General features: G+C 40.3%; 1 protein-coding gene across 2 annotated transcripts; it reads left to right on the top strand.

The window, feature by feature from the left end:
• Positions 1–91: 91 nt before the first annotated feature.
• KCTD9 (potassium channel tetramerization domain containing 9) lies at positions 92–27553 on the top strand. Of its 2 annotated transcripts, XM_083368683.1 has the most exons (16): positions 92–158; positions 7121–7242; positions 9187–9230; positions 9318–9414; positions 9955–10013; positions 10536–10664; positions 11571–11638; positions 12566–12661; positions 13593–13742; positions 14762–14867; positions 16423–16556; positions 16713–16952; positions 22869–23032; positions 23137–23308; positions 24512–24611; positions 26842–27553. In XM_083368683.1, exons 1-12 carry the CDS (start codon positions 111–113, stop codon positions 16827–16829), a joined length of 1170 nt encoding a protein of 389 aa, XP_083224809.1. In that variant the 5' UTR covers positions 92–110; the 3' UTR covers positions 16830–16952; positions 22869–23032; positions 23137–23308; positions 24512–24611; positions 26842–27553. The 2 variants fall into 2 exon arrangements, with proteins under 2 accessions (XP_083224809.1, XP_083224810.1); XM_083368684.1 differs by lacking the exons at positions 22869–23032; positions 23137–23308; positions 24512–24611; positions 26842–27553 and adding an exon at positions 17681–21312 and having other exon boundaries at positions 16713–17537.
• Positions 27554–27610: the final 57 nt, after the last annotated feature.

Raw genomic sequence — 27610 nt, 5'->3', positions numbered from 1 at the left:
GGCAAAGGGAAAAGAAGCTGGGGGAGGATTGGTGGGTGGGCCTGTTGGTTAAGGAAGCCACTCTTCCGGGTTTGTAGCCAGGCTGGGTCAGGCAACTCCGGAGGGAGGACATGAAGAGAGTCACCCTGTTTGTTAATGGCAGCCCCAGAAATGGGAAGGTAAGCCGGCCGAAGGGAAGCGGGGAAGAAGCCGCTTTGGCGTGGCTTTACAGCAGGACTCGGGGTCTGCATCAGGGACACCACGAGGTCTCTGGCTCCCGGAGAGCCTGCGGTCTCCAACAGGGAACAGCCGGGCTGGAGCTGCAGATGGAAGGTTTTTCCCTGGGAATCCCTGGCCAGTTTCCATGGGAGCAATTCCCACTGGATTTGATGAGATTGGAAATGCTCAGAAAGAGGGATGGAGTAGTGCAAGGGTGTCCAAGCTTGGCCACTTTGAAGACTTGTGGACTTCAACTCCCAGAATTCCCCAGCCAGCCATAGCTGGCTGGGGAATTCTGGGAGTTGAAGTCCACAAGTCTTCGAGTGGCCAAGCTTGGATGCCCCTTGGAGTAGTGCATTTCCAGAACCGAGCTGATGCTAAAGGACTACAGCCAAACCCAAGTGTGAATTTTAATTTCCTTGGGATTCTTCTTCCCCAGAATCATTGAGCTACTTCCTCCAGGGTTGCTTGGAATTCCACCTCACCCTACTCTGAGCTGGCCACCTTCCCAGGAAGGGGATGAGGAAGTCTCTCTTCACAGAGAAATTGATGTGGTTTCTTGGAGGTGGAGGTGACTGGCTTCCCTTTTTTTTAAAAAAAAACAACAAACTTTCTGATCTTGGCCACAGCCCTAGGATTTCTTGGTGGTCTCCTGTCCCCAAAGGATTTACCAGCTCTCATCCTGTTTGGAATTCAGGATTAGTCAGTTGAGGGCAGCCACTTAATTTGGTAAGACTTGAAACCCCCTGGATTTCCTATGCAGGGTGATGAAATGTATTGTTCAACAGAACTGGAGCACATAAGAATATGGAAATAGAGTCATTGCCTATATAGTGGCTATGGTATCCAATCTGTCAAAATCTGGAGGAAAACTAGAGGGAAGGCAAAACTCTTTACAACCATTTAATGCCTATCTTCACTTTTTCAGACCGGATATGTGTGCTCTTTTTAGTAGGCTTCATAGCAATTTGATGTTTAGCCCACAAATAAAGTCATTAATATTTACCAGGTTTTCTGGTGACTGCATTGTATTTCACTGGGCGATGACCTTCAGAGTAGAAATAGGTATTTAAAGCATTTTTGATGCACAGTACTGTAGTACATGAAATCCATAAAATGATTGCTTTGGTAAAAATGCAAATCATCAGAACTGTGATGTACAATAGTGCCAACTATCTTCCCCAAAGGTGCTATTAACCGATGCTGATTGTTAACAATTAAATTTAAATTTTTCCCTTCCACCTAGTGGGCACTCAGTAATTTAATACCAATTATTGCAAAAAGAGTCTGCATTCACACAGCACTCTTAACCTGTTAATGAATTAATGATTTTTTCCTGCATTTTCACAATGCATAAATTAAGTGGACTGGTGCATGCAAATCATAGAGCCACAGAAATTCCAACTAAGCATAATGTATTATGCTGACAAAACCATTACGTCTTCTAATTCTCCTAGTTAGGAATGGCTTGCACCCTTAACCAGAGTTGAAGTATAGCCAGCCGTACCAACAGGCTGAAGAACAGCTTCTATCCATGGGCTGTCAGGCTCCTGAACGGGAAATAACTCTATGTAGAATTGACTTGCGAGGCCGGTGTGTTGTGCAATTAGCTCACATGGTGTAACAAGATGGGTTTGTTGTCACTGTGAGTTGTGGGAGGGGAGCACGAAGGGAGGCTCAGCCAATCTCACTGTACAGATGTTGTACTTTGATAATAAAGGTTCATAAAGATAGTTCCTTCCATTGTTTGCCTACTCTCATTCCCTGAAGCACTGCTGGATTAAATATACAAAATATAAAGACTGCATTGAATTATCATAGGTTTAATTAATATAGGATCATGAGCTGTGCATTGTCCTAGATTTGCAGGCGCTCACCTCATACTCAGGAGATTGAGAGTTCAATCCTGGACAGCGACAGATGTTTCTTTATCAGGGCACAAAGTGAAAATACCTGTTGTGAACTCTGTGTAGGCATCAGGAAAGTTATCCGGTCAGTAAACACTCAGCTCCATTCAGTTGCCCCGTCTCCACCCCGATACAAGGGGATTACAGGGTCATAAAAAATGATACAGGATCACGATTTAGGAGAAAAGGGATAGGAGTAATTACAGTAGGATGAGGGTCAACTTGGTCTAAGGTGTCGGTTCTTTTATTTAGGACAATTTCCTAACAGCAAATTCCAGATTAGCCTGTTCTGTCTTAGAGCTGTGTCTGAAATTAGCCGGTGACTTCACTGATTGTGTGTCAGTGTAAAGTCCCTTTCAAGTTAATGAAAATGCAAGCTTTGCATCACTTTTTACTGGGCCAAGGGACAGGCATAAATTAATGAATGCCGTACTCTTATAAGTCTATTTGGAGAGATGCTGTTTTCTCAGGATTTAGTGTTTAAAAGATCTGTGTCAGCACCCAGCTGTACAAATAGCCTGTGTAGATTTGTTTTGATAAAATGGACCTAGGTTTCCTCCCAAAATATTTCTTCTTCTGCACATTGTTTTTAAGAAGGAGAATGCAGTTCTATATTCAATCAGTAGGGTAATGTTTTGCCCCATCTTCCCAGTTTCAGTGAAAAATTCCAAAGGACCAGGGCATACCCAAATAGGAATTTTTCCAAAACAGCTACAACATTTTGCAATATTTTGTGTTCATATATTTTAATTTTTTTCCTGTTGTTATTTTTTTTAAAATGCTTTTGTTTGTGGTACTGGTCCATGACTAATAAAGATTGCTGTTGCGTTCATTTACCAATGTGCCGCTTGGACATGCATGGAATATGTTGTAGCTTTATTCTAACAGCAATTATTCTATCAAATCCCTTGAGAGTATGACTGGGTTCACACATCATAGGAAAGCTTGTGGTTAGATTTTGGCTTAGCAAAATGTGTGAACTGTGCCATTATATTTTGTCATACTTGAAATAGTCTGGAGACTTGTTCAATCAACTGTTTGCTTGCCTGCATTATCTTTTTTTTCTTCCTATGGCTAGCATTGTGTATTAATGTTGTGGCTTGTCCAGTAAATTGCAACAAATTGTGATCCTCTTGATCCCAACAAGGATTTTCTGCCTTACTGTGCCAGATACTGGTATTCTTTTGGATTCAATTTGTTAGAAAACATCATGGTTGGATTTACCCAAGACGCTAAGTCATGTCTCCCTGATTAACAAACCATAATGATTGGGATCACACATCAACATACAACCAAACCCTATTACAAGTCAGTACAGTATACAAGAACCTGTCCTAGAAACTCTTTTGAGTAGCCAATGTAGTGTAAATAATCCATAAGATTTACTTCTTTGCTGTCATAATCAAATAACAAGCTGGTAGGAGAAAAGCAAAATTGTATGGAGGGTTAATATCTGAACACAAAACAGAGTTTGTCTTTGTTATTTCCAATGTTTTGGTATTACAGTGTTCTTTCCCACAAATTCCTTTTCTGATATTGTGCATTAAGGACTAATTATTTGCAAACAGCTGCTGGTTGTCTAAATTTCATTTCCTCCACTCAATCTCTTGTGATTCACAAATGAACCAAGAGTTTAGGATTTGAATGTGACTCTAAGCTGTGATTCATCCAAAACAGTCATAGCAGCTTCTGTGTTCCTGCTTATGACTGTAGCAAAAGTGTGTAAAGATAGACTGTGAAAGCTAAACCAAGATTTAGGAAAACTTTTTTCCTAAACTGGCTTCCTTGCAATATCCTGGATTGTAACCACCATCATACAGGAAGTCCTTGACTTTGAATCATTTTTTAGTGACCGTTTGAAATTATGATGACATCAACATTCATCTCGCTAAGTGAGACATTTGTGAAGTGAGTTTGGCCCCATTTTACCATCTTTCTTGATACGGTTGTTAAGCGAATTATTGTAGTGATTAAGTAACACAGTTTGTTAAGTGAATCTGGCTTCCCCATTGATTTTGCATGTCAGAAGGTTGCAGAAGAAAGTCACTAGTCCCTGGGATACCGTCATAAATATGAACCAGTTGCCAAGCACCCAAATTTTGATCATGTGACCATGGGGATGCTGCAACAGTTGTAAAATGGTCCTAAATTACTTTTTTTCAGTGCCGTTGTAACTTTGAACATTCACTAAATGAACTATTGTAAGTCAAGGACTACCTGTATTTACAACAATTGCAGCATCTCAGGGTTATATGATCACCATTTGTGACTGTCCCGGATGGCTTCTGACAGGCAAAGTGAATGAGAGAAGTGGGATTTGCTTAATGGACCCGGTATGTCACTTACAAATTTCAGTGATTTGCTTAACAACTATGGCAAAAAGTTGTAAAATTGGGGATGACTCATTTAACAATGGCTTTTGGAAATTCTGGTCTTAATTCTGACCATAAATTGACAATTTCCTGTATTTTGGTTTTGCTGGTTGTGGAAGTTGAGAGTTGTAGTTCAATAAATCAGTAGTTAGTATTGCTCGCGTTTAGTGCCTTGTGCAGATTAGGATATTGTGTGAAAACATTAAATTGTACTGTCTTTAAAATATAAGACTTTTATCTTTTTTTTAAAAAAAAGTTTAGTAGTGACGTCCAATACATAAAATATTCCATAAAATCTTTTTTTTAAAAAAGCTTTGGGGTGGTGGGTTTAAGTTACTTGTAGCCCTCCTTTCCTCAAGAAATATTTCAATTCAAACATGTTTGGCCAAGAATGGAAATCTTTTGGAAATTTAGACGCCAAGTAAAAAAAGAAACAGCGTCCTTTTTGTCATTGACATAATGTACAGCTCGAGCTATGATCGATTTTTTAGGACAGGCGAGGAACTTCTGGAGAACTTTGCCCCTTGAAATTTCCCAGATATTCCTTTTCGGTTGACTTTCGCTCATTTTGATGGAGTGTAGACCCAGGAGGGCTGGCTAGGAAAGGGTGGAATGACGTTTGGACCGATCAAAAGTTTTCCCCTTATTGCTGTTTCTGCTCACTCTAACAACAGGTGGCAGGACCATGATTGGGAACAGGGATGGAAACTCTGGATTATAAACAACGGATGACTGGCAATTTTTTTCCCCTTTTCTTTAAATTTGTGCATCAGATCAGCCAGCACCTGTGGAACCCTGTTGCTTTGGGTTTATGAACTGACTGGCTTTTTTAAAACGATGGCCTTTGACATACGAATCTGTGCTTTACCTTGTTGGGAACGCAAAACAAACGACAACCCACAGGATGTGGTTTCCCAGCTGTGCTTGAGAGTCTCACAAAATAAAACAGGAGCATCTGTCGTGGTAGACTTCGTGGCACTCTAGCAATACACTGAAGTTGTCAACATAAAATATTGGAAGCCATAAACATTTCAGGGGAAAAAAGAAAGAGAAAACGATCTCCAATGATAAAGCCGGATAATTCTGCATTAGGTGATTAAATCTCTGCCATCCCATCATCTAATATTGGTGTGGCCTATTAACAGTTTTGGAATTGTTTTGTCTTTCGATTGCCTAGTGGCCCAGTTTCCTTCAATTCATTATGGAAATGTTCTGAAATAATTGGTAACTTCCCAGTTTGGAAATACTTCCACTGGTTGCTTTTAGACTTAGATTTAGATTTTAGATTTTATTAGATTTATATACCGCCCTTTTCCCATAGGACTCAGGGCGGTTTACAAGGTGTTTAAAACATCGATACAAAAATTAAAAAAAACAATTAAAAATGATTAAATTCAGTCCCTGAAGTAGAAATATAAAAACCCCAATTAAAACTCTCAGCCTGGGCCGGAAAGCTCAAAGAGCCAGGTCTTCAGGTCCCGGTAAAATGAGCGAAGGTCGGGGGCAGTCCTAAGCTCCATGGGCAGCTGGTTCCAAAGGACAGGCAGAGAGAAGGCCCTCCCCCTGGGTGTTATCCGCCGGCAGTCTTTTACCGCCGGCACCCTGAGAAGGCCCTCCCTGTGGGAGCGCACAGGACGAAGGGAACTTGATGCCGACAGCAGGTGTTCCCTCAAATATCCCGGACCCAAGCCATTTAAGGGCTTTATAGGTCATCACCAGCACCTTGAATCTCACCCGGAGGGCAACATTGGCTTCACAATGTATTTAAAATGCACAATATCCTACTTTTTTATGGTCAATAGATGCAGTCAGTTCTGGATATATATAAGACTCTGCCACATTGCCGCCACTTATGAATCTCTAAGATTCTGTTTGTAAAGGTACAGTTCTACGCACATTTATATAAAATCACTCAGTTTGCAGATTATGCTTTGTCAGAACCACAGTGAAATAAGGCAGTCCTTGTTTAGTGACTGCCTCGTTTAGTAACTGCTTCACCTATTGACCATTTGAAGTTATGACAGTGAGGAAAAAGTAACTTTATGACCAATTCTTGCATTTACAACCTTTCCAAATCTGAGAAAGCCGAAATAAGATCTAAGCAGAATTGCATTTCACTTTGTGATTGCTTTGCTTAAAATAACCAAGTTACCAGTTCCACTTGTAAACACTAAACAAGAACTACTTGTATGGTTTATTACACAAACCCAACCAATTGTTGTTTATTACTGGAAACTGAAACAAATAAACCACATTGTAATGGCAGGATGTACAAACTCGGCCCCTTAATTCAACAGTTGCACTGTTTGGATCCAATACGAATGTAGAAATTGGCTCCATTTAATTAAAAAGGTACCAGTAACATGACTCTTCTCTAAAATACCTTAAATATATTAAGTTTCAAGTGTAGATAAAACTATTTCCTTGTTGCAATCTACATTGTGGAGAAAGAAGCCCAGATTTTCTAAGATTGAAAGACTTCTGCAGAAAAAAATGGTGCAATTTATCTTGGGCTGAATTTGAAGAAGATCAAGAGCGCTGCACAGTGTGTGGATTTGTATACTAGTATACAATATAAATGGATGAAAATTCCAGAGCAGCTAACTCTGTGTATTGAATTAAAAGACTAACTTTCTCTTATAGGTTGTGGCTGTTTATGGAACACTGTCCGATTTGCTTTCTGTCGCAAGTAATAAGCTTGGAATAAAAGCAACCAGCGTCTACAATGGAAGAGGTGGACTCATCGATGACATTGCCTTAATTAGGTAAGATTAGCGGCATTAGCCCATATTGAAAATGTGTTTAGAGTCCTTTTGAATAAGCCTAATAGGTGTGAGAACTGCTTGGAAGATGGAATAAAAGCTGATTCAAGAATACCACATTAGATAGATACAATGTGTTGATATTGAAATGGCCATGAACCCCTTTCCTACAAAGTCATCAACAAGGATTAGTCTATGGAGAATATATTATAGCTCCATCTTCTTCTGCAACAGAGGGAAGACTATCAAAGACAGAAGCAACCTAGAACTAAGGAGAAATTTCCTGACATTCAGAATGGTTATTCATGGAACAACTTGCCTTCAGAAGTTGTGGGTGCTCCATCACTGGAGGTTTTCAATAAAACTGGTGGTGTAGGGCCTTCTGCCTGAACAGGGGGTTGGACTAGAAAATCTTCCAACTTATTCTGTATTCTTCCGTTTCCACTCTTCCCCCCACCATCCCTTCTTGCTTATGTGATAGACCTCCATCCTGAAAAATGTTAAATATTGCCTTTGGCAACCAAAATGGTGCCCACCCCTGGTTTAAATAACAGTTCGTTGAGCGCATCATGGTGTCTCATTTCACACACAATATTCAGCAATATAATGTGGTTGCCAAGGTGTCCTGTCTTGACTGAATGCCATGCCCAAATCTAAATAATCCACAACTGTGGCTTAGCATAAAGCAAGGGTCTACTCTGACATCTGAAAAGCCCACTCTGTAAATCATAATCTCAACACCATTCAAACCACGATTTGATTCTGATTTGGAAATGACTTAGGTAAAATGTCAGTGAAGAATTCAAAATTATTGTGAACTAGGACTAGGCGACCTGATGTCTTCCAGATGTCCAGAAATATAATTTTCATGCTGGTTGGACATGGTGAGAGCTGTAGTCCAAAGCATCTGGAGGGTATCAAGCATTTATCCTTGTTGCACACTCTGATTACAATAAATGAAAAAGCAGAGGGAGAAAAAGCCTGAGCTTCGGAGTCAAATTATAAGATTTATATAGCTTCTCAACTGGGACAGGATTTTACGTGGATTCCACTGTGTAATGGTTACAAATAGGTTTGCATTCCATCTCCCCTGGCCAGAGAATTGCTACCCCCATCCTATAGTTTGCCTTCTAACAAATACTTTCTACTAAAATTGTTTGTTCCAAGTGTCCTGTGCTTATTGAATTTGTTGGGAAGTATGCGGTAAACAAAGCCTCTTAGAGTACCTTTGCATAAATATGAATCTAACTCTTCAGCTTGACTCTTAATTTTCCAACTTTCCCAAACACAAATGTCATTGCATTTAAGGAATTTGGATCAAAACCATCTGCAAAAGCAATTGAATTTAGAGCATGGAGAGTTTGTTTATATATATATGTGTGTGTGTGTGTATTTCTGAAATTGAAACAGTGGAGTGTAAAGAAATAAAAATCAGACTCTGGTTTTAGATTGTGGTGCTCATTTCCTGTTTTGAAAAGAGAAAACAATCTTAGAGATTTCACATTTTTTTAAAAAAACTGTTCTTACTCAAACGCTGCATTTCAGAGCAAGTCTGATATACCGACTATCCATAAACGACTATTGCATAAAAGCACTAGCTCAAACTCCTTCATGTGAAGCCACTTAACATAGTTGAATTGCTATTTAGATCTTCCGTCACTTAAACTATTATCACAATGCGGTAAGATCGAGTTTAGTCTCTCTAAAACAGGGGTCTTCAAACTCGGCCCTTTTATGACTCATGGACTTCAACTCCCAGAATTCCTCAGCCAGCTATGCTGGCTGAGGAATTCTGGGAGTTGAAGTCCATGAGTCATAAAAGGGCCGAGTTTGAAGACCCCTGCTCTAAAACCTTGGAATCTAGAATGAACAACTACTGTTTTCCAAAACACTTGTCGGGCTTATTCTGAATCCCTGGTTTTCTTTCTCTTTTCCTTTAATCAATAGAGATGATGACGTTCTTTTTGTATGCGAAGGCGAACCATTCATTGGTAAGTACACCAAGTTGTTTTCCTCCAGAAGAACAGGAAGTAACAGGAAGTGGTTACTGTATGATGATGTGCTTTCCATGTTCATAGATCCCCAGAATGATATCAACTCTTTAGAAACATTAACAGGATCTCATTCGGATTGGATAACACTCAATGTAGGAGGACGGTATTTCACAACTACCCGGTAAGAATCGGTTTTCTTCTTGTGAAGTTTATCGCTGGAAATATTATGTTCCTAAGTATTAAATGCATTGTTCATTTAATAAAGCTGTTAACAACTTTTCAATGCAGCGGTTGGATTCAGGCTTCAGGCTAAACTGTAGGGCTGTTTGGGTAGCATGCTAGGTGAAGGCAATTGTTGCTTATTATTATGTACAGCCCAGACCAAATGGTTTTTCAACCATCCATGATTTAAAATGATGGTTTAATATGATGTTATCTTGGCTTTTCTTAGTTCCTTTCCCCCCCTCCCCCAGAAAATTAAGCAATTCCACAAATTAAAGATTAACATTAAACCTTTATTAAATTAAACCTTTATTAAATTTGTCAGTCCGGTGTGGAGCCACATTTCCCTTTACTTAAGCCAACATTGTTACCCAAATTGCTTATCACATAAAAGCCAGGAGGTTTTTTTTGGTGTTTTTTTTAAAATCCCCACTTGAATGCTACTCCAAATGCCAATGTGGCCAATTTATTCATTAATTTCTCTACATTTCTTTCTTAGGAGTACTTTAGTTAGTAAAGAACCGGATAGCATGCTGGCCCACATGTTTAAAGATAAAGGTCAGTATGACTTAAGTTACGTATATGAAAGGTCTATCCAGTATTTTATCCAGTACTCAATTTGCAAATCCACGGCATGTAAATTGTTTTTTATTGCCCAACAGAATCACCTGTGAGCTAATGGAACACATCTTTATTGTTTAGAGCAGGGGTAGGCAGCCTTGGTTCTTTTATGACTCGTGGACTTCAACTCCCAGAATTCCTGAGCCAGCCATGCTGAGGGGAAAGGGAGAGTTTCCAAGCTGAGCCATACAGGCTGAGCAATTCTGGGAGTTGAAGTCCACGAGTCATAAAAGCCAAGGTTGCCTACCCCTGGTTTAGAGGATGTCCTTTCCTCCTTATTTACTATACTCTCATTCTAAATTTGTGGTGGGCCACGAGAGGCACTTCAGTCTGATTTCCAAACTTGCCTGCAGATGATCCATCTAAGCTGCTGGGGAGAGATGGAGATGCGGAGGGTGAGAAATTGACCCTTAATGAAAGCATTTTTTTTTTTAAAAAAAATGTGTCCATCTGCAACAGATGCTTGGGGAAACAAGAGAGACCACAGTGGAGCTTTCCTGATTGACCGAAGTCCGGAGTATTTTGAACCGATCTTAAACTATTTGCGGCATGGACAGCTAATTGTGAACGATGGCATTAACTTGCTAGGTATGTACTAGGACCTATAAAACATTGTGTTGCCTTTGTTGCACAACTATGCTTGTTCTAAAACAATTCTAAAGCCAAGCTTCCTGAATAGAACCAAGGATGTGGAAATCCCACGCAAGCTTTTGGCATTTTGGTTACGATCTTGAGTTTCTCCAGTCCGAGTCCAACACCATAGCCAACTACACTACACTTGTTCAAGTCATTGGATGATTTGGGCCAGTTGTTCTTTCTTAGCCCAAACTATCTGATAGAGTTGTGGGAGAAAATTGGAGGAACAAGAATTATGGGAACAGCCTTTTGAGCTCTTTAGAGCAGTGGTTCTCGACCTGTGGGGTTTGTGGTGTCATCATAGGGGGTCTGCAAAGGCTTGAAGAATTGTTATAATTTAAACCTTGAGTTAGGTCTTGGGGGTCCGTGGCCATGGTCCGTGACCACAAAAGGTATTTAAAGGGGGTCCGTGGTGAAAAAAAAGGTTGAGAACCACTGCTTTAGAGGAAAGGTAGGATTAATCAGTCAATCAACGGATGGCTAAGTAGAGGTTGTGGAATTTTTAATCGGATAGATCTGGAAAAGGGATTTAAGATTAAGATTACTAGATAGATTTTGTTGTTGACATGCTGATGCTAACCTGGCATGCAACAAAACAGCATATTGTATGAAGCTGGGTAATCGTGTCTTACAATTCATCTTCAAACCATTGTTGATCTTAAGTATTAAATCATGATTGACATCTAACCTTAGCTATAATTAAGACCAGTTCTGGCAAAGAATCTCGGCCCAGTGAAACTGCCTGATCCTGTGCATGGTTCCTACAACCTGAATTAGAGAGCAGGAAGGTTGAGTAGTGAATCTTGTCATTATTCCTAACCATCGCTAGCTTCTATTGTGTCAATCATCTTATGCTAGGTGTCTCAGAGGAAGCAAGATTCTTTGGAATTGACTCCCTGATTGAACACCTTGAACTAGCAATTAAGGTAATGCTAATTTTTGTATCTGATTACTTTCTGATCATTTGCCCTTGTTTTGGTTTTTATGTTACATCTTGGGCATTATGTTACATTGTGCCCTGGAAATGTTTCTGTTTCTTAAAAACAAACATTTTGAAGTTGTCGAGAGAAATAAATCTGGCACTTTGTATTTTTCTTTCTTTTTGATACTAAGTGGTATTATCTTTTATGAGAATCCTTAATAATAATTAAAAAAGTATGAAAAAGTGAACAAAAGCCAGTAACATTGAATTGGCAACATTCTGAGTGGACTTAATTTTCTTAGATATCATGAAGAGTACACTCAAATGGCTCTACCCCCATAACTTAACATGCCAACAATTAATGTTGATTTGTTCTTCAGACATAAACATTAATGAGCTCAAGCATAGAGAGAAGCCAGAATATGTAAATTAGCAAAAAAACCAATGACTTCTGAATGTGGTGTAGAGGAAAGGGACAGAATTAGAGGTAACAAGCCTACAATGTCAACATCCCCAACAGCTTGTAAATACCCTTCTTGAAAATTGCTTCAAAAAAATCCCACGCTGCTGTATATCACCTCATGTAAGCAAGCAATCAAGCAATCAAAATAGAGCTGGAAGGAATCCTGGAGGTCTTCTAGTCCAGAGGTCCCCAACCTTTGGGGCACCAGGGACCTTTTCCGTGGACCGGAGGGGGCGTGGTTTTGTGTGTTGCCTGCATCTCGCAGATGGGGCTTTGCTGGTTTGTGCGGACTGGTTGCTGGCATGCCGCGGCCCAGTACTGGTCCACGGACCCAGGGTTGGGGACCCCTGTTCTAGTCCAACCCCCTGCTCACATACAATTTCAGATAGGTGCCTGTCCAATCTTTTCTTTAAAAGCTATTCCATCTTGTATTGTTTGGGCTTAAACTCTTCTTCCCCTTTTTGACAGAATTCCCAGCCTGCAGAAGACCACTCCCCAATTTCTCGAAAGGAATTTGTTAGATTCCTCCTTGCAACTTCAACCAAGTCGGAGCTACGCTGTCAGGTACCGTGAGAAAATGAAATTTTTTTAAAAACTGTGGGTTTCTTTGAACCTGTTTTGCACAACTTGTAAAGAGAAAAGTTTACACTGATATATTAAAAACCATCACAGGCAGCCTGCAGTCCTGGATAGCTAATAATGAGGCACCACAAGATAATAAAAAATATTGAAAAATTAAGGAAGTTTGCTATTTATACACATTAACTATACTACAGTATACTACAGTATATATTTTATATGTGGCTTAACCCTGGGAAAACAAAAGGTTGTGGACAACCATGCTTTAGAGGAACCTGGATCACATTTTAATATATATTTTTCTACTATTGTTTATTGTTTTTATTTTTTAAATGTTTTTATACGTTTTTAATTGTAACTTATGTTCTGAATTGTAAATAGCCCAGAGTCACTCACTGACATTGGCGGCTCTAGAAATTGAACAAATAAATAACATAAATGTTGAGTGCATTCCTCCTCTGAGTTACGTTAGACACTTTGTCGTCCAAGCAGTTGTGTTTGGATTTTTGAGCTGGATTTTTTTTTCAATCCCATTTATATCCCGCCCTTCTCCGAAGACTCAGGGCGGCTTACAATCTAAGAAGCACAAATCAAATGTGCTTAGCAATAGCCTTCATTCTATGTATATGCCTGCTTATTAGGGCTTTCCCCCCCCCCCAAGTGGCATTTTTACAAAGTCAGCTTAATTGCCCCCAACAATCTGGGTCCTCATTTTACCTACCTCGGAAGGATGGAAGGCTGAGTCAACCTTGATTTTGCACAGCTGATGCAAAATGTAGATAACGGGTGGAACAAGCCCCCCCCCCCACACCAAAGTCTCACTTTCAGATGGGTTGTTTTGAGCTTGATGTAACCACCTAGTTGAAGCAGTTGTTTTGAACTCAGATAACTTGACCACTGCTCTCTTCTCCTCCAGGGGTTAAATTTTAGCGGTGCCGACCTCTCTCGTTTAGATCTCCGGTACATCAATTTCAAGATGGCCAACTTAAGCCGATGCAACCTGGCTCATGCAAACCTCTGCTGTGCAAACCTCGAACGGGCTGATCTCTCTGGATCTGTTCTAGATGTGGGTGTTATTTGGATAAGGGCTAAGAATAAAATGCACACCTCTTGCACAAGCTTAGACAAAATGGATTGTTCTGTTCCATAGCAGTGTGCCCAAACTAGCTAGTACACCTTTTAATAAAAGGGGAACTGCAAAGTAGCTGCACTGTGGAGCATGCATGGCCTAGAAATAAACCTCTTAAGACAGGGGTGTCAAACTCAATTTCATTGAGGGCCGCATCAGCATTGCGGTTGCCCTCAAGGGGCCGGGTGGGTATGGCCAGGGTGGGTGTGGCCTACTGGGTGGGTGTGGCTAGAGTGCATGTGGCCTACTGGGTGGGCATGGCCAGCTCTACATCGTTTGCATCAAGGGTGCCTATGGGGGCCTGGGCAGGAGTGGAACAGATCTGAGGGTCTCTGGCAGGAGGGTCTCTGGGCCAGGGCCAAGGTAGTGGGGGCTGTTCCCTCACTGTTTCCAGGATGGTTTCGTGGGCCACATGAAACCACTTCGTGGGCCGGATCCGGCCCCTGGGCCTTGTGTTTGACATGTCTGTCTTAAGATATGACTACTAAAGATCCTTGTCAATCATAGCAAAACCCATCAGTGTGAGCAGTGCTAAGCTAAAATGTCTGGTCATCCACCTGGTGGCATCTTCTAGCTCTGGAAATGTTCCATGTCTCTCTATTAATTTGGATTTATTTGCAAAGAAATACCAAGAAACAGAAGAGATGGAACGTACAGTAATTGATCAGCATTTGGCAGGATAGACCTGAAAATATGAAAAGGATTATTAACCGTGAAATGAAGCAAGAGCTAAAGTTTTCGGAGTTTAGATAAAGGCAAAGTCCTTTGGGTAAAGCACTGTGATTTGTCACCTGCAGATTCGGCTAACAAAGGCTGTGGAAGTTTCTTCGTTGGAGTATTTTAAGCAAATGTGATCAGTCCGCCATTTGTCAAACATAGCCTGCAGATTTCTATATCAGATTGAAATGTGGCTTCTTTTTCATCTGAGATTTTTTGCTTTCCTCTTTCTTTGGCAGTATGCCAATCTCCAAGGTGTAAAGATGCTGTGCTCAAATGCAGAGGGAGCATCCCTGAAAAGCTGCAATTTTGAAGATCCTTCTGGCCTTAAAGCTAACTTGGAAGGTAAACACTGACTGGGCCTTTTGTTTTTATGTAATGCTGTCAGTATCATTCAGGAAATTTATTTATTTATTTATTTATTTTAATTCCATTTATATCCCGCCCTTCTCCGAAGACTCAGGGCGGCTTACAAGCTTAGCAGTAGCCTTCATTCTATGTATAGAAATGACTGAATGTGTCCCAAGGATGCTTTTTCACGAGACATGTTGCTTCTCATCCAAGAAGCTTCTTCACCTCTGACTGGATGGTGGGGAATGGAAGGATTTATACTCCTTGCAGACAGCTGGTCATTTGCATTCTTTAGGGAGTCATTGAGGCCACTTGGAGGTTTACCTGTGTCCACAGGGTCACCTGAGTAATCCAAATGCGTGTGGAGCCTTCTTGGCTGCAGGATGTTTTCTGCCCTGTGTCCCTTCACTGCTGAAAACAGGCGCAGGATATTGGGGATGAGTCTGTGTCATCTGCATCTCAAACTGAAATGCAAATGGTTCCTGTAGTCTGCAATGTTTGCTGGAAATTCATTCACATAACATATACTGTTGCACTTCATAACCTCTTCAACAATATCTGAAGGGCTGTGACTTCCATTGCTTATACACTTGTACTTCGCTTAATAATAAGGCAGTACCTGGAGATTGCAAAATAGGAGAGCAGATAACAAAATACAAAGAGCAGCAAATAGAAATAGAATGACTGGCAAAAGAAAGCAAAGATAGTGCCAGTAGTCATAGGAGCCTTGGGTACAATCCCAAACCAACTGTAGCACCATTTGAGCACCATTGACATTGACAAATTCACCATCAGTCAATTGCAAAAGGCAGCTTACTCAAAACAGCTTACATCTTCTGATGATATCTGTAACACCATTAAATATCCACATATGCCTCTCCCAGGTCCTTGGGAAGGACTTGATAGGCAGGCAAAAATGCCAAATCCGGTCTGAACATCCGTCTGTGCAACAAACAATAATAATGCTAACAATATCTGTTTTAGCTCTTGGGACTTGATAAGTGAATAAAAATGCAAAATCCTATCTAAACATCTGGCTGATTTTCCAACCGACTATAATAATTTATTAAAGCCATCTGGGTCTCAATGACTGGGTGGCTCGCAACATTAAGTAAAGAAATTACAATAAAATAAAACAGGAAGATAAAACATGGCAAGCTTTTATAGTTAGATACCTTTGTTAAGGAACTGTGCTGTTGTAAGGTTTTTTTATTATTGTTGTTGTTTACTGGAAAAGGAAGAACATGACATAATTTAGTTCATGTATAATATTTCCAATGATTCAACCAACATAAAAGTTAGCATCTTTTGTATATCTTGTAATACAGGGGCCTTCAAACGTGGCAACTTTTAGACTTGTGGACTTCAACTCCCAGAATTCCTCAGCCAGCCCTGGCTGGCTGAGGAATTTTGGGAGTTGAAGTCCACAAGTCTTAAAGTTGCCACGTTTGAAGACCCCTGTTGTAATAGGATGCTACAATAGCATAGTGAGAATGAAAGGAAGTTCTACTCTTTTTTTTTTTGACGGGCTTGAATTTTGTGACTACAGGTGCTAACCTGAAAGGTGTGGATATGGAAGGAAGTCAGATGACAGGCATCAATCTCCGAGTTGCCACTCTAAAGAACGCAAAATTGAAAAACTGCAACTTGAGAGGAGCAACCTTGGCAGGAACCGATTTAGAGGTGAGAGCTTCATCTTCCAATTTTTGATGGACCCCAAAGAGTTTAAACCAGGGGGAATCGTTGGGCATTCCCTTAAACTTTAAACAGCCGTGCTGCTTTTGTAGGTGAGTCATCCAATATCTGAACCTCTGCTGACAACCTCCTCTGTGGTTTCAGAACTGTGACCTGTCAGGCTGTGATCTACAAGAGGCCAACCTGAGAGGGTCGAATGTGAAAGGAGCCATCTTTGAAGAGATGTTGACACCGTTGCACATGTCACAGAGCGTCAGATAGGTTGCCCGGCTGAAGACTCTTGGTGCTCGATGGGGGAAATGACGTTCCTTCCACAGCACGTTTTCCTCAGTGGTATCTGAGAAGCTGCTGCTGGATGGAGAGACGGGCCTTCCCTTGTCTTAGGTATAGGAATAGCTATTGAATCCAGTTGGGACAAGAAGCTTGCTGATAACTCCCAAAGACGTTGCTCTCTTGACTCTCTCTCTCGCTTTAGAATGCTCCTCTAGGAAAAAAAATATTTATGAAAGCACAATATATGCAATTTATATTTATTCAACTTCCAGTGTGGGTTTTTAAAATACGATCAGTTCACACGTAGTAGCTTTCAGCCTGGATTGGTGGACCTTTATTTACAGTGGCTTATTAAATGTGGGAAGGGGAGGAATGGGAGGGTCGAAAGGTGTCTAGATTTAAATCTTCTTGGCAAAACAGAAACAGCTGTATTTCTTAAAGTGACCTCATGGATAGATTTGGGGTCTTATTTTAAGCCTGTTAATGCACTGATTTAAAATAGCTCTGAATACTGTTATATGCGTGTGTTCCTTGACTTAAAACAGTGTCATAAGTATTAATTGCAAAAGGAGGATACTCAGTGAGCCATTTTAAAGACGTACTGCTCATGTCTAACAGTTGGGAATTGAATGTGCAAAGGCTTCTGTGAGCCCCAAATTGCTAAGGTATACTGTCACTGGACCTACAATCATCTAGGTCAGGGGTCGGCAACCTTGGCTCTTTTATGACTCGCGGACTTCAACTCCCAGAATTCCTGAGCCAGCATAGCTGGCTCAGGAATTCTGGGAGTTGAAGTCCGCGAGTCATAAAAGAGCCAAGGTTGCCGACCCCTGATCTAGGTCATGTGGCCTAGGACCATTAGAAATGAGCTAATTCCTCTTCTATCGGCATTGGGGAAGTACATCCTGAACTTTTTAATTAGGCTGGTATTGTTACAGGTTTCCATCACAGTGAATAATGCCTTGTCGGCGATTTCATCAAATTCTCTTGGTCAAAAGTTGAGTGAGCTACCCTGGGGATCCTGGATAAAATAGGGAGCGATGAGAAATAGCTCAGGCTACTTTACATAGTGATGTAAACCTAGTTTGGTAAAGAAACATCCATAAGAATACAGAGAGCACCAAGGATTCCACAATTCTACAATATTCTCTTTTATCAGTACTAGGAAATAAAGGGCTAGGAACATACACAGCCAAAAGATGCTTAGGAAATGTTATGAAGAAAAGAAAGTTAGAGATAATACACATACTACAGTATATTTGCACACCACCACCACCATTCTTGTGGGTTGTTCTTTTTTTAAAAAAAATGGAAAAATAACTCTACAAAGTCTCCAAAAAGCAATCGAAATGTTCAGCTCTGCCGTTCCAGTTATGCCAATATGAAACAAGGACAAACTCAGCAGTCATTCATCCCAAGAAACAAAACAAAGTTAACTTTATTTAACCCAGTCCAGATAGCGCAACATTAAGAGCTGATCTTAAAGGTACTTCCCTACCTCACTCCCAATCCTTTATATGTGCCTATGCAAATAAAAACATGAACCACCTTCCTAGTTTTATAGGGGGGCAAAAAAAAATCAAGGGATAAGGATTGTTTAAAAATGCAAATGGAAGCTGATGTCCATTTCAGCCTATAAATCTGGAACTGGTGTTACATGCTTGGATTGCAGTTCTCATCATTCATTGTCATTAGCCAACTCACTGGGTCTGTTGGGAAAGGTAATTTAATACCATCTATATAAATCTGACCTTTTAGATAAACAAGTTTCAGCTGCAACAGAAATAAGATTCCAGATATATTTTTCCTGCTCGAATATAATTAGGGAATCTGATCTCTTTGGACACTATGGACTATAACTCTTACAAGCTCCACGGCAGCATGTGGCTATATGCAAACCCTTAACCTGTGCACATTTCTAGCTGAGTTACAGAAACAGAAGCAGTGGATCTTCCTGTTAAAAGTAGCCAGGGCAAACATGATTTAAATGGGCTGAGAAAGTATGATTGGGACCACAAATCATGCTAAACTGTGGGCTTGTAATTCAGCCCACATTGGATAATGTGCATAGCACACTCAGTCATGCAAAGCAGGTTATGGCTTACAAATTCCCTGAGATGTCAATACAGAACATTTCAATGATCTCTGTGCCTGTGAACCTATAGCCAGATTGTGCACACCCAGATGTAAATGAAATTGAGTGAGCACTTACCTTAGGCTCAGAGCTACAGTCAACATCAAAATGTAGAAATGGAAGGAAAATAATGGCTCCAGAATTATATCCTAGAAATGTTAGGGGGCTAAAATCTATCCTCCACTGTAGTTGCATTTAGAGGCATTGGCCTATCAGTTCCTGGCTGGGTGAGGCTCATGGACACTGAGTATCTGCATAGAATAGAATAGAATAGAATAGAACAGAACAGAACAGAACAGAACAGAACAGAACAGAATAGAATAGAACAGAACAGAACAGAACAGAATAGAATAGAATAGAACAGAACTGGAAGGGACCTTGGATGTCTACTAGTCCAGCCCCCCGTTTAAGCAGGAGAACCTATACTATCTTAGACAAGTGACTGTCTAGCCTCTTCTTAAAAATCTCCAGTAATGGAGTACCCTTGATTTCTGGAGGCAAGTTGTTCCAGTGGTTAATTGTCATCACTATCAGGAAGTTTCTCCTTGGTGGTTGATATATGCCTGCAGGTAGAATCCAGCCTACTTAACATAGTTTTTCATTCAGCTTGTGGATGGGGAAGAGAACCAGGTTGGGGAGCATGGGTGTACCCTAGCCAAATAGAATCAAGAGATTGAAAGAGACAGAAACTTTTTGTTACCTGGTTACATGGGTTTTTTGCCTTATTTAAGCTAGGGAAAAAGCTTCTGTTATCTGATAGTGGGAGTGTGAACAAACTCTTAGCCCTTTCTTTTTTATGCTAAGCCACAAATGGAAGCTGAGTGGATAGTCCATGCTGAAAGATGCCTCTCATTCAATTTTTTTTTAAAAAAAAGCGGGGGGGGGAGGGAGGAATGATTAAATTACAAAAAATAATAGCAAATCGGTAGGGCTTTAGAGTGAACTGTACTTTTGTGACCCTTGAATGAAAAGCTAGCAGCAAATGGTCTATTATGAATTCAGTCTTCCATATGGTGGAAACTTTGCTTAAGTTTAAGTCATTTTGAGTGGTTTGTGAACTGGGTTGCTCTGGCTAATTGGATATAGGATATTATAACAATAACAACAACAACAAAATCCTGGTGCTTATAATTTCACCTGGTGCCTGGGGAGAGAAAGAATGACATTGTTTCAAGGGTACCAAATTAACCTATACCAGGATATAATGAAGATTTAGAGTTTGAAGAAATCAAGCCACCTTTTTCTTAATTCTCTGTGTGTCAGTTACACTCATTTTGCTGAAGCTAAATGCTTAAATAGTCACAATATGTTCACCTATGCATAAGAAATATTTATCTTGAACAAATCATGGAATAAATAAAGAGCTTCAGAAACTTGCAAACCTTTGTTTGAATTTGGAAAATAACACTATTTAAGCTTAGGTTGGGACGTTTAATCAATTAGCCCTTGGATTTAAGAGTAATTTGATATTTTGCAGTTAAGGGTGTTGAGAGGGATTTCTGAAATTAAAAACCTTGGAAACACACAATTTACTCTGACCTTGCTTTCCAATGTTATTTTTTAAACGTACTGTGTTCAGCTCTACCCAAGTGCGTTGGGTATCTTCACCACCTTGAGTTATTTGTACAAATAATAAAGGTGGGACATAAATAAAGAAATAATACGCAAATAAAAATTAACAAGTAAATCTGTATGATCGAGATGTCGTCTCCAGGACCACTTCAGCAGCGGAATGGGGCTAGCAAATGTAGCCAGAGTTACCATTGGAAGACTCACCCTGCCACCCAACCAATTCATCCAAAGTACGCACAGAGTATTAGGCAACAAATATCCGACTTGCATGTGGCAGTCGCTCGTTTGCCCTGTTTTTCTTTTAATTGTCAATAAACGGGTTTTCACAGCATGAATTTTCCCTGTCCCTGTAAGAGTTCTACAGGAGTCCTTGCCAACGCCATGAAATTGAAGGGGGGGAAAAAACGCATTAACCTTTAATAAATCCTCATGAAATATTTTCTGCAAATTACCCTTATCCATTAACACCCCAAGGAAGCAGCAGGGAACCGCTAAAGTGCAGTAAAACCTTTATAAAATCTCAGTGGCGTGGAGTTTAATAGTTTTCTTGTTCATATCTTAAGACATGGTTGACAATATTTTTGAAGCTAATTCTCTTGAACACTCTGCAGTAGTTCATTATAGCTCCTTTATTTTTTCATTTATTTCACCCCAGTCGTGATGGCCCAAGCACCTTCTGGAAGACCTCACAGCTTTAGCTTCTTCTAGAAGGTCACCAGGGTGGAGGCTGCCTGACTTTTAAGCAGTTTAACCTGACTCTTGCAATTGGGTTCTTGTATGGTTCCTATTTGGCCTCAAGATATTACAATCAATTTTTGCCATCTTTACAGCAGCATTGTCATCATATTAAAAATATCTTCAGTGCTTAGGTGGGACGTAAAGGTAAAGGTTCCACCGCACATGCATGCTAGTCGTTTCTGACTCTAGGGGCCGGTGCTCATCTCCGTTTCAAAGCCAAAGAGCCAGCGCTTGTCCGAGGACGACTCCGTGGTCATGTGGCCGGCATGACTAGACACCAAAGGCGCACAGAACGCTGTTACCTTCCCACCGTAGTGGTCCCTATTTTTCTACTTGCATTTTTACGTGCTTTCGAACTGCTAGGTTGGCAGAAGCTGGGACGAGTAACAGGCGCTCACTCTGTTACGCGGCACTCGGGATTTGACCCGCCAAACTGCCAACCTTCTGATCGACAAGCTCAGCGTCCTAACCCACTGAGCCACCAGTGGCCCTCAACCACTGGTGGCCCTCAAAGGTTTCTGTTTATCTGGTTTTCTTAACAGCTTAACTAGATATACATCATCTAACGTGGTGGAGTGGTTAAAGTGTTGGAGTAAAACAAGAAGGATCAAACTCAAATCCATTTTTGACCATGGAAACTCACAGATGTCTTTCCGTCAGTTACGGACTCCTTGTTGCTGAAAGTGCCACACAGGGATAAAATAAAGGGATTATACAGTATATCCAGCAACAGATATAAAAATGCAACACATTTATAAGATAGGAACAGAAGAATAGGGCAGGATCTTGTGAGGATGCTTCTGAGAAAGTTTTTGTCCTGCACCTTTAGACTCAAAGGTTCTATTTTTGATACCCAACGGTGGAAGCACCACTGCAGCTATCATTCCATCTCCATCTTCTGAACAGATAGATAAAAAGGCCAAGACTTTTGAAACGAACCAGTTGCTCATTAAAAAAGACTTATTTATTTTTATTTATTTTTATTTTAATTCCATTTATATCCCGCCCTTCTCCGAAGACTCAGGGTGGCTTACAAGCTTTAGCAGTAGCCTTCATTCTATGTATATGCCTGCTTATTAGGGCTTTCACACACACCCCAAGCGGCATTATTACAAAGTCAGCTTAATTGCCCCCAACAATCTGGGTCCTCATTTTATCTACCTCGGAAGGATGGAAGGCTGAGTCAACCTTGAGCCTGGTGGGACTCGAACCTGCACTAATTGCAGGCAGCTGGTGTTACTTAAGGAGGCATTAGCCCACTGCTCCACCAAGGAAGTATAACTTCCCCGTTATACTACTAAAAATCACCTGGATTTAGCATGTCTCAGTTTGTATAACATCTCTCAAGAAACTTTGTTGATGGAGATTCTCAGTCATCAAAGTAGACTTGCCTGGAAGTTGAATCAGTCTGAAGAAGAAACTACTTGGATAAGCAGGGAAGTATTTCCAACTAAAAAAAGAAAATCTAATGGCATGACTCAACTTCCAGATTCAAGAAAGGCTTTTAAAAGAGAAAAAAATCAGCTGTGTTTACCAGCTACCCAGGAAGGGTGTCCAAATCCTTTCTTCTCGTTATGACTTAGATAAGACCGCAATTATAGTCAGCGTGAGACAGATAGGAATGTGACTGCCTGGGGCAAATGCGTCAAAGATGGAGAAGCGAGATATTTATAAGGCAACGATGCACATTATCCCACACCAAAGGAGGTCTCGAGAGGAACCACTTTCATCTTTGACCACCAATCAGGTAATCTATAGCATATGTACAATGCATGTTGGCATCTTCAGTCTATAACTATCCAGAGAAACATGTTAAGATTTTTCCTTATTTCATTTCTTCTGCATTAGCAGAGCTCCTTCTCGGTCTCCAGATTGTGACAAAATGCAGAAGACTAGGATGCTAATTTCAAGTTTCTTCCTGTTGCTCATCTGTTTATCAACCTGCTTTGCCCAACATTGGTCGTATGGCTTCCAACCTGGTGGGAAGAGAGATGTGGAAAACCTAAGAGACTCCTTCCAAGAGGTAAGTTAGTTTTTGGTAATTCCAATCACATTATGATGTGATGTTTTGTCATTTACGGTGGACGTGTGCCAATGCAAAGAAATATTGGAGTAGCATTCACATCTTAATACAGAAGATTCTTAAAGTGAATGTAAAGATACATCCAGATATCTTTCTTTTAGACTTAGTGGATAAAGAACTTGGGGGAAAAAATCTGGTACTTTGATGTTACACAGTATATGCGGACAGCAGCAAGAATACTTAATGCAAATGGAAGGCTACTTTGATTCCCACAATGGACAAATGGCTGCGAAGGTTGATAAGAGTTAGGAGAGATGGTTTAACTGACTGCTTTGATTAAAGAAAATAATACAATTAATTTTATTTCTACTTGGAAACCACTTTTAGACTTTGTGCTTGAGGTGGAAAAAATGAAACTTTGATTTTGGGTTTTGCTGGTTAGATAGGTTTGTTGTTATAGAAATGATGTATATATACTGCTCAAAAAAATAAAGGGAACACTTAAACAACACAATGTACTGTTTTTAATAGTAGGATGTCTTATCTTGTGTTCCCTTTATTTTTTTGAGCAGTATATTATTACGTAAAAATAAAAAGTCAAGGTTGTATGCTCTTACCTTGTTCTACTATGTCACAAGGAGTCAGAAGCTTTTTTTTATTTTCCCCTTTTCCCTACACTTTTTCATCTTCCCCTTTTCCTCCCCTATTTTCCCATTATTTTCATTTTTCTTTGTATTTCTGTGTTTTGATAAACTAATAAAAATATTTGTACCACGTTATGTGATGCGTTGGATCCGTGACATGATAAAATTGGATGTTTCTATTCCCTGAAGATCAAGGGAGCTTCTAGTATTAATTTATAAGGAACAGAACTATCGCTGGAGGGGGCATCTAATAATGTGAACCAGTTCCTTCCATCTAGGGATATTTCTGTGGGAGAAGTTCAGCTTCTGGAATAGGGCAACTAAACACCAGCTTCCTTCTATGAGCTTTCCTTTGGAAACTCTTATCAGAACAGGAGATGTCGCTCACATGCTACTGTTGGAAGGTACTTGGAGCACCAGAATATGTCCCACTGATTATCCTCCAAATGTGGAAGAAGGCACTAAACGATTCCACCGCACAGCCTCTGATGTTTCCCTCGCAAAACTGACTTTCCATAATTTCAGACCATTCATCTGAGTCCTTTTTTCTCCAACGCAGATTGAAAATGAGATGGACAAAGCTGGGGAGATGCAGCCCTTTGAATGCAATGTGCCACGCCAGCGTTTCACACTCAGAGGACTGAAAGGTGTTCGTACAGGTAAGCTCTCTCTTAAATGTTACTTTCAACTTTGCAGTATTTTCTGTCCCAGTGATTTAAGGATGTAATTGTCAGCCCCATCAGGTTGATCAGACTAGGAAATCACCACCATGGGAAAGCTAGAACTACCTTTACTGAGATGGACTATAGAAGCCAAGTCTTGCAAATCTGATTGTGTTCTATCTCCTCCTCTTATGTTCCTGTGAAGTAGTGAGAGGCATATCCAAATCTCTTCTGAATATTTTCTATGTGTTGTGGACCTAAGACAGGTTTTTCCCCCCCCCTTTGTTGTTTTGGTAATGGAGCTTGTCTCTCTCCATCAAGGTCATCTTTCTCACTCTCTATAGTAGTAATCTGAAGCTCAAAATATTGCTAAGGAGAATGCCAATTATTATTTTTTTCAAGATAGATGAGAAAACTAGAGATTATCTTTTATTTTAAAAAAGGTGGGTTGAAATATTTCAGCCTCAGGGGAAGACTGGCGTCATTGCCCACTTTTCATAATTATCTTCCTGCAGCGATTTGGTCATTTTCCCCCTTTCAGTAGCTTTTTAATAATTTTAATATCTTTCAGTGTTTTACTCCGGAAAAACAAAAAAAAATCCTTTTCTCAGTTAATATGGCTGGATTCATATATCACACTAAACAATAGTTTTACTGTAGCTCACTGGACAAATCAGTGGGTCTGGGTTTACACTTGACATTATATTTATTTTAATCAGAGTAAACATATGGGACCCAAATATTGTTAAGACGTGAATAAACCGAAACTAACTCCATTGAATTCAACCTTTGCCTTTTGCTCTCAGCTGTCCTGCACAATAGCATAATCTTCTCTTGGGGCCTTCATATAAATGAAGGCAACTTCATTTATATCGTTATTTAGCCTTCCAAACCCCATCTGCGGCTGCTCTTCTTGGAGTCCATTGCCTTTTACTTTAAAAACTTTGTTCCATCCATTCCAAATATTTAGACTAAGATACTGGACATCATTTTATTTTATTTTATTATATTTATATACCGCCCTTTCCCGAAGGACTCAGGGCTGTTTACAGGGTAATTAAAACAAAAAATACAAAAGTTAAAAACAGTTAAAAAAAATTATATCCATCCCTGAACAAATAAAACTCCAGTTATTAAAATTAAAATTCTCAGCCTGGGCCAGAGAGCTCGAAGAGCCAGGTCTTCAGGTCCCAGGTCTTCAGGTCATGTTGATCTCAAAATTCCAAGGTGTAAACTAGGGGTCCCCAACCCCCAGGCTGTGGCCCATTAGCGAGCTGTGACCAGCTTGGAAGTGGGCTGCATGAGTGGCGGGCAGGCACGTCTGCAGTTCTACTCCTGTGAACTGCAAGCTGGCGTGCCCACACACTGAGCCACTGCTTGCATGGGCCAGTTCCCCTCCCCCACCCCGCCAGACCACCAAGCCATAAAGGCCGAGGACCGCTGATCTAAACTATTCCTCTAGTCTTGGAGAAGGGGAAACAAATAAACTAAGTCTAAGTTCTAAGTTAGCTAAGTTAACTAAGACAAAGACTACATTAGGGTGTGGTGGCTTAGTAGTTAAAACACTGGGTTTGTCGACCAGAAGGTTGGCAGTTTGAGACCCAAGCACCACATGACGGTGCTTGCTCCAATTCTTGCCAACCTAGCATTTCCTATGCATGCAAATAGATAAATAGGTACCCACCAGGGAAGGTAACAGAATTGTGTGCACGTAGTCATGCCAGCCACATGACCGTGGGAGCTTCTTTGGACAATGCTAGCTCCCTTGCCTAGGAAACAGAGACGAGCAACACACCCCTAGAGTCAGACACAACAAGGCAACAGAAACCTTTACCTTTTTAAAAAAAGTTCTTTAAAGTAACCACTGAGCATGATGGGCCAACTAGAGACTAATGTGAAAAACGGTGATTTCAAAGCTCAGAAGAAATCTTACTTTTTTTTTTTTGATCCTGCCTCCTAAGGATTCTGATAAAAGACAGACCAATCTGAACATTATGTCAGCCAGAGAAGGAAATGCTATTGCCTGATTTACTTTTTTTTCTTCCCGGTTACTTTTTCTCTTTCCTTTTTGCATCTGTTTCTGTTTTGAGTCTGTCAACACCGAGTTGTAATATCTTTACAATGCTAAGAAAACCGTTGGTACCTAACAAAAGTATTGAAAACTCAAAATGATGTACTTCAATTAAAATGATTTTGAAATGTTGAATGTATGTATAATTGTCATCAGTGTGTATTTCAGGCAAGTCTAACTGAAGGGAAGAAGGGACAAAAGAAGATCCAAAGCTACCCAAATCGAAATGAAAAATAAAGCAGAATGGAGCCTTTGCAAAGCATTTAACTGCAGCATCTGACTTAAGTACGCTGTAAACCAAGCCAAGAGGGGAAAAAAAATCTAGTTTGCCATTGTGTTATTAAGCTTCAAATAAAATCTCCTTAAGCTACCTGCCAACAGAGTGCAATTCTCTCTTGGGAAATGTAAACACACCTACGCTGATTTTTGTTAAGTCAGACATGCTTATGATTGCTTGCAGATCACATTGCTTATTTGATCTAGAAGACAGGCACAATATCCTAACCATGGGTGATTGTTCAAGAACAGTCCAAGAAAATTTGGGTTATTTACCCATAGGCCGTTCTCTCAAAAGTCTGGCATGCCAATGGCATCACTCAACATGATCATTGCCATGACTGGTCTTCCTGATCTCTGCTGATATACGTCATGCAACAACAGAACATAGCTTTCATTTCATATTCATTTTTTTCTACCACCAATGAACCTTTATATTTGATATAAACATGGGGGAATATGGATTTGGGCTGCTAGCTGCACAATCAAAAGCTTTTGGCCACTGTCTTTCAGCATCTCCCACTTGAAAGCAGCCCATACTGGTTAATATTCACTTTCATTCCTTGCAGCTCTTCTCTCAGTCAAGAGTGCAACTGGCAGGTCAATACAGCAATAATCCCCACTCTTTTTTCTCAGTTGATGAGTTTTA

This window comes from Vipera ursinii, assembly GCF_947247035.1.
Source record: "Vipera ursinii genome assembly, chromosome: 8".
Taxonomy (NCBI): domain Eukaryota; kingdom Metazoa; phylum Chordata; class Lepidosauria; order Squamata; family Viperidae; genus Vipera; species Vipera ursinii.
The sequence above is the reverse complement of the archived record's forward strand: the minus strand, read 5'-3'. Positions and strand labels throughout refer to the sequence as shown.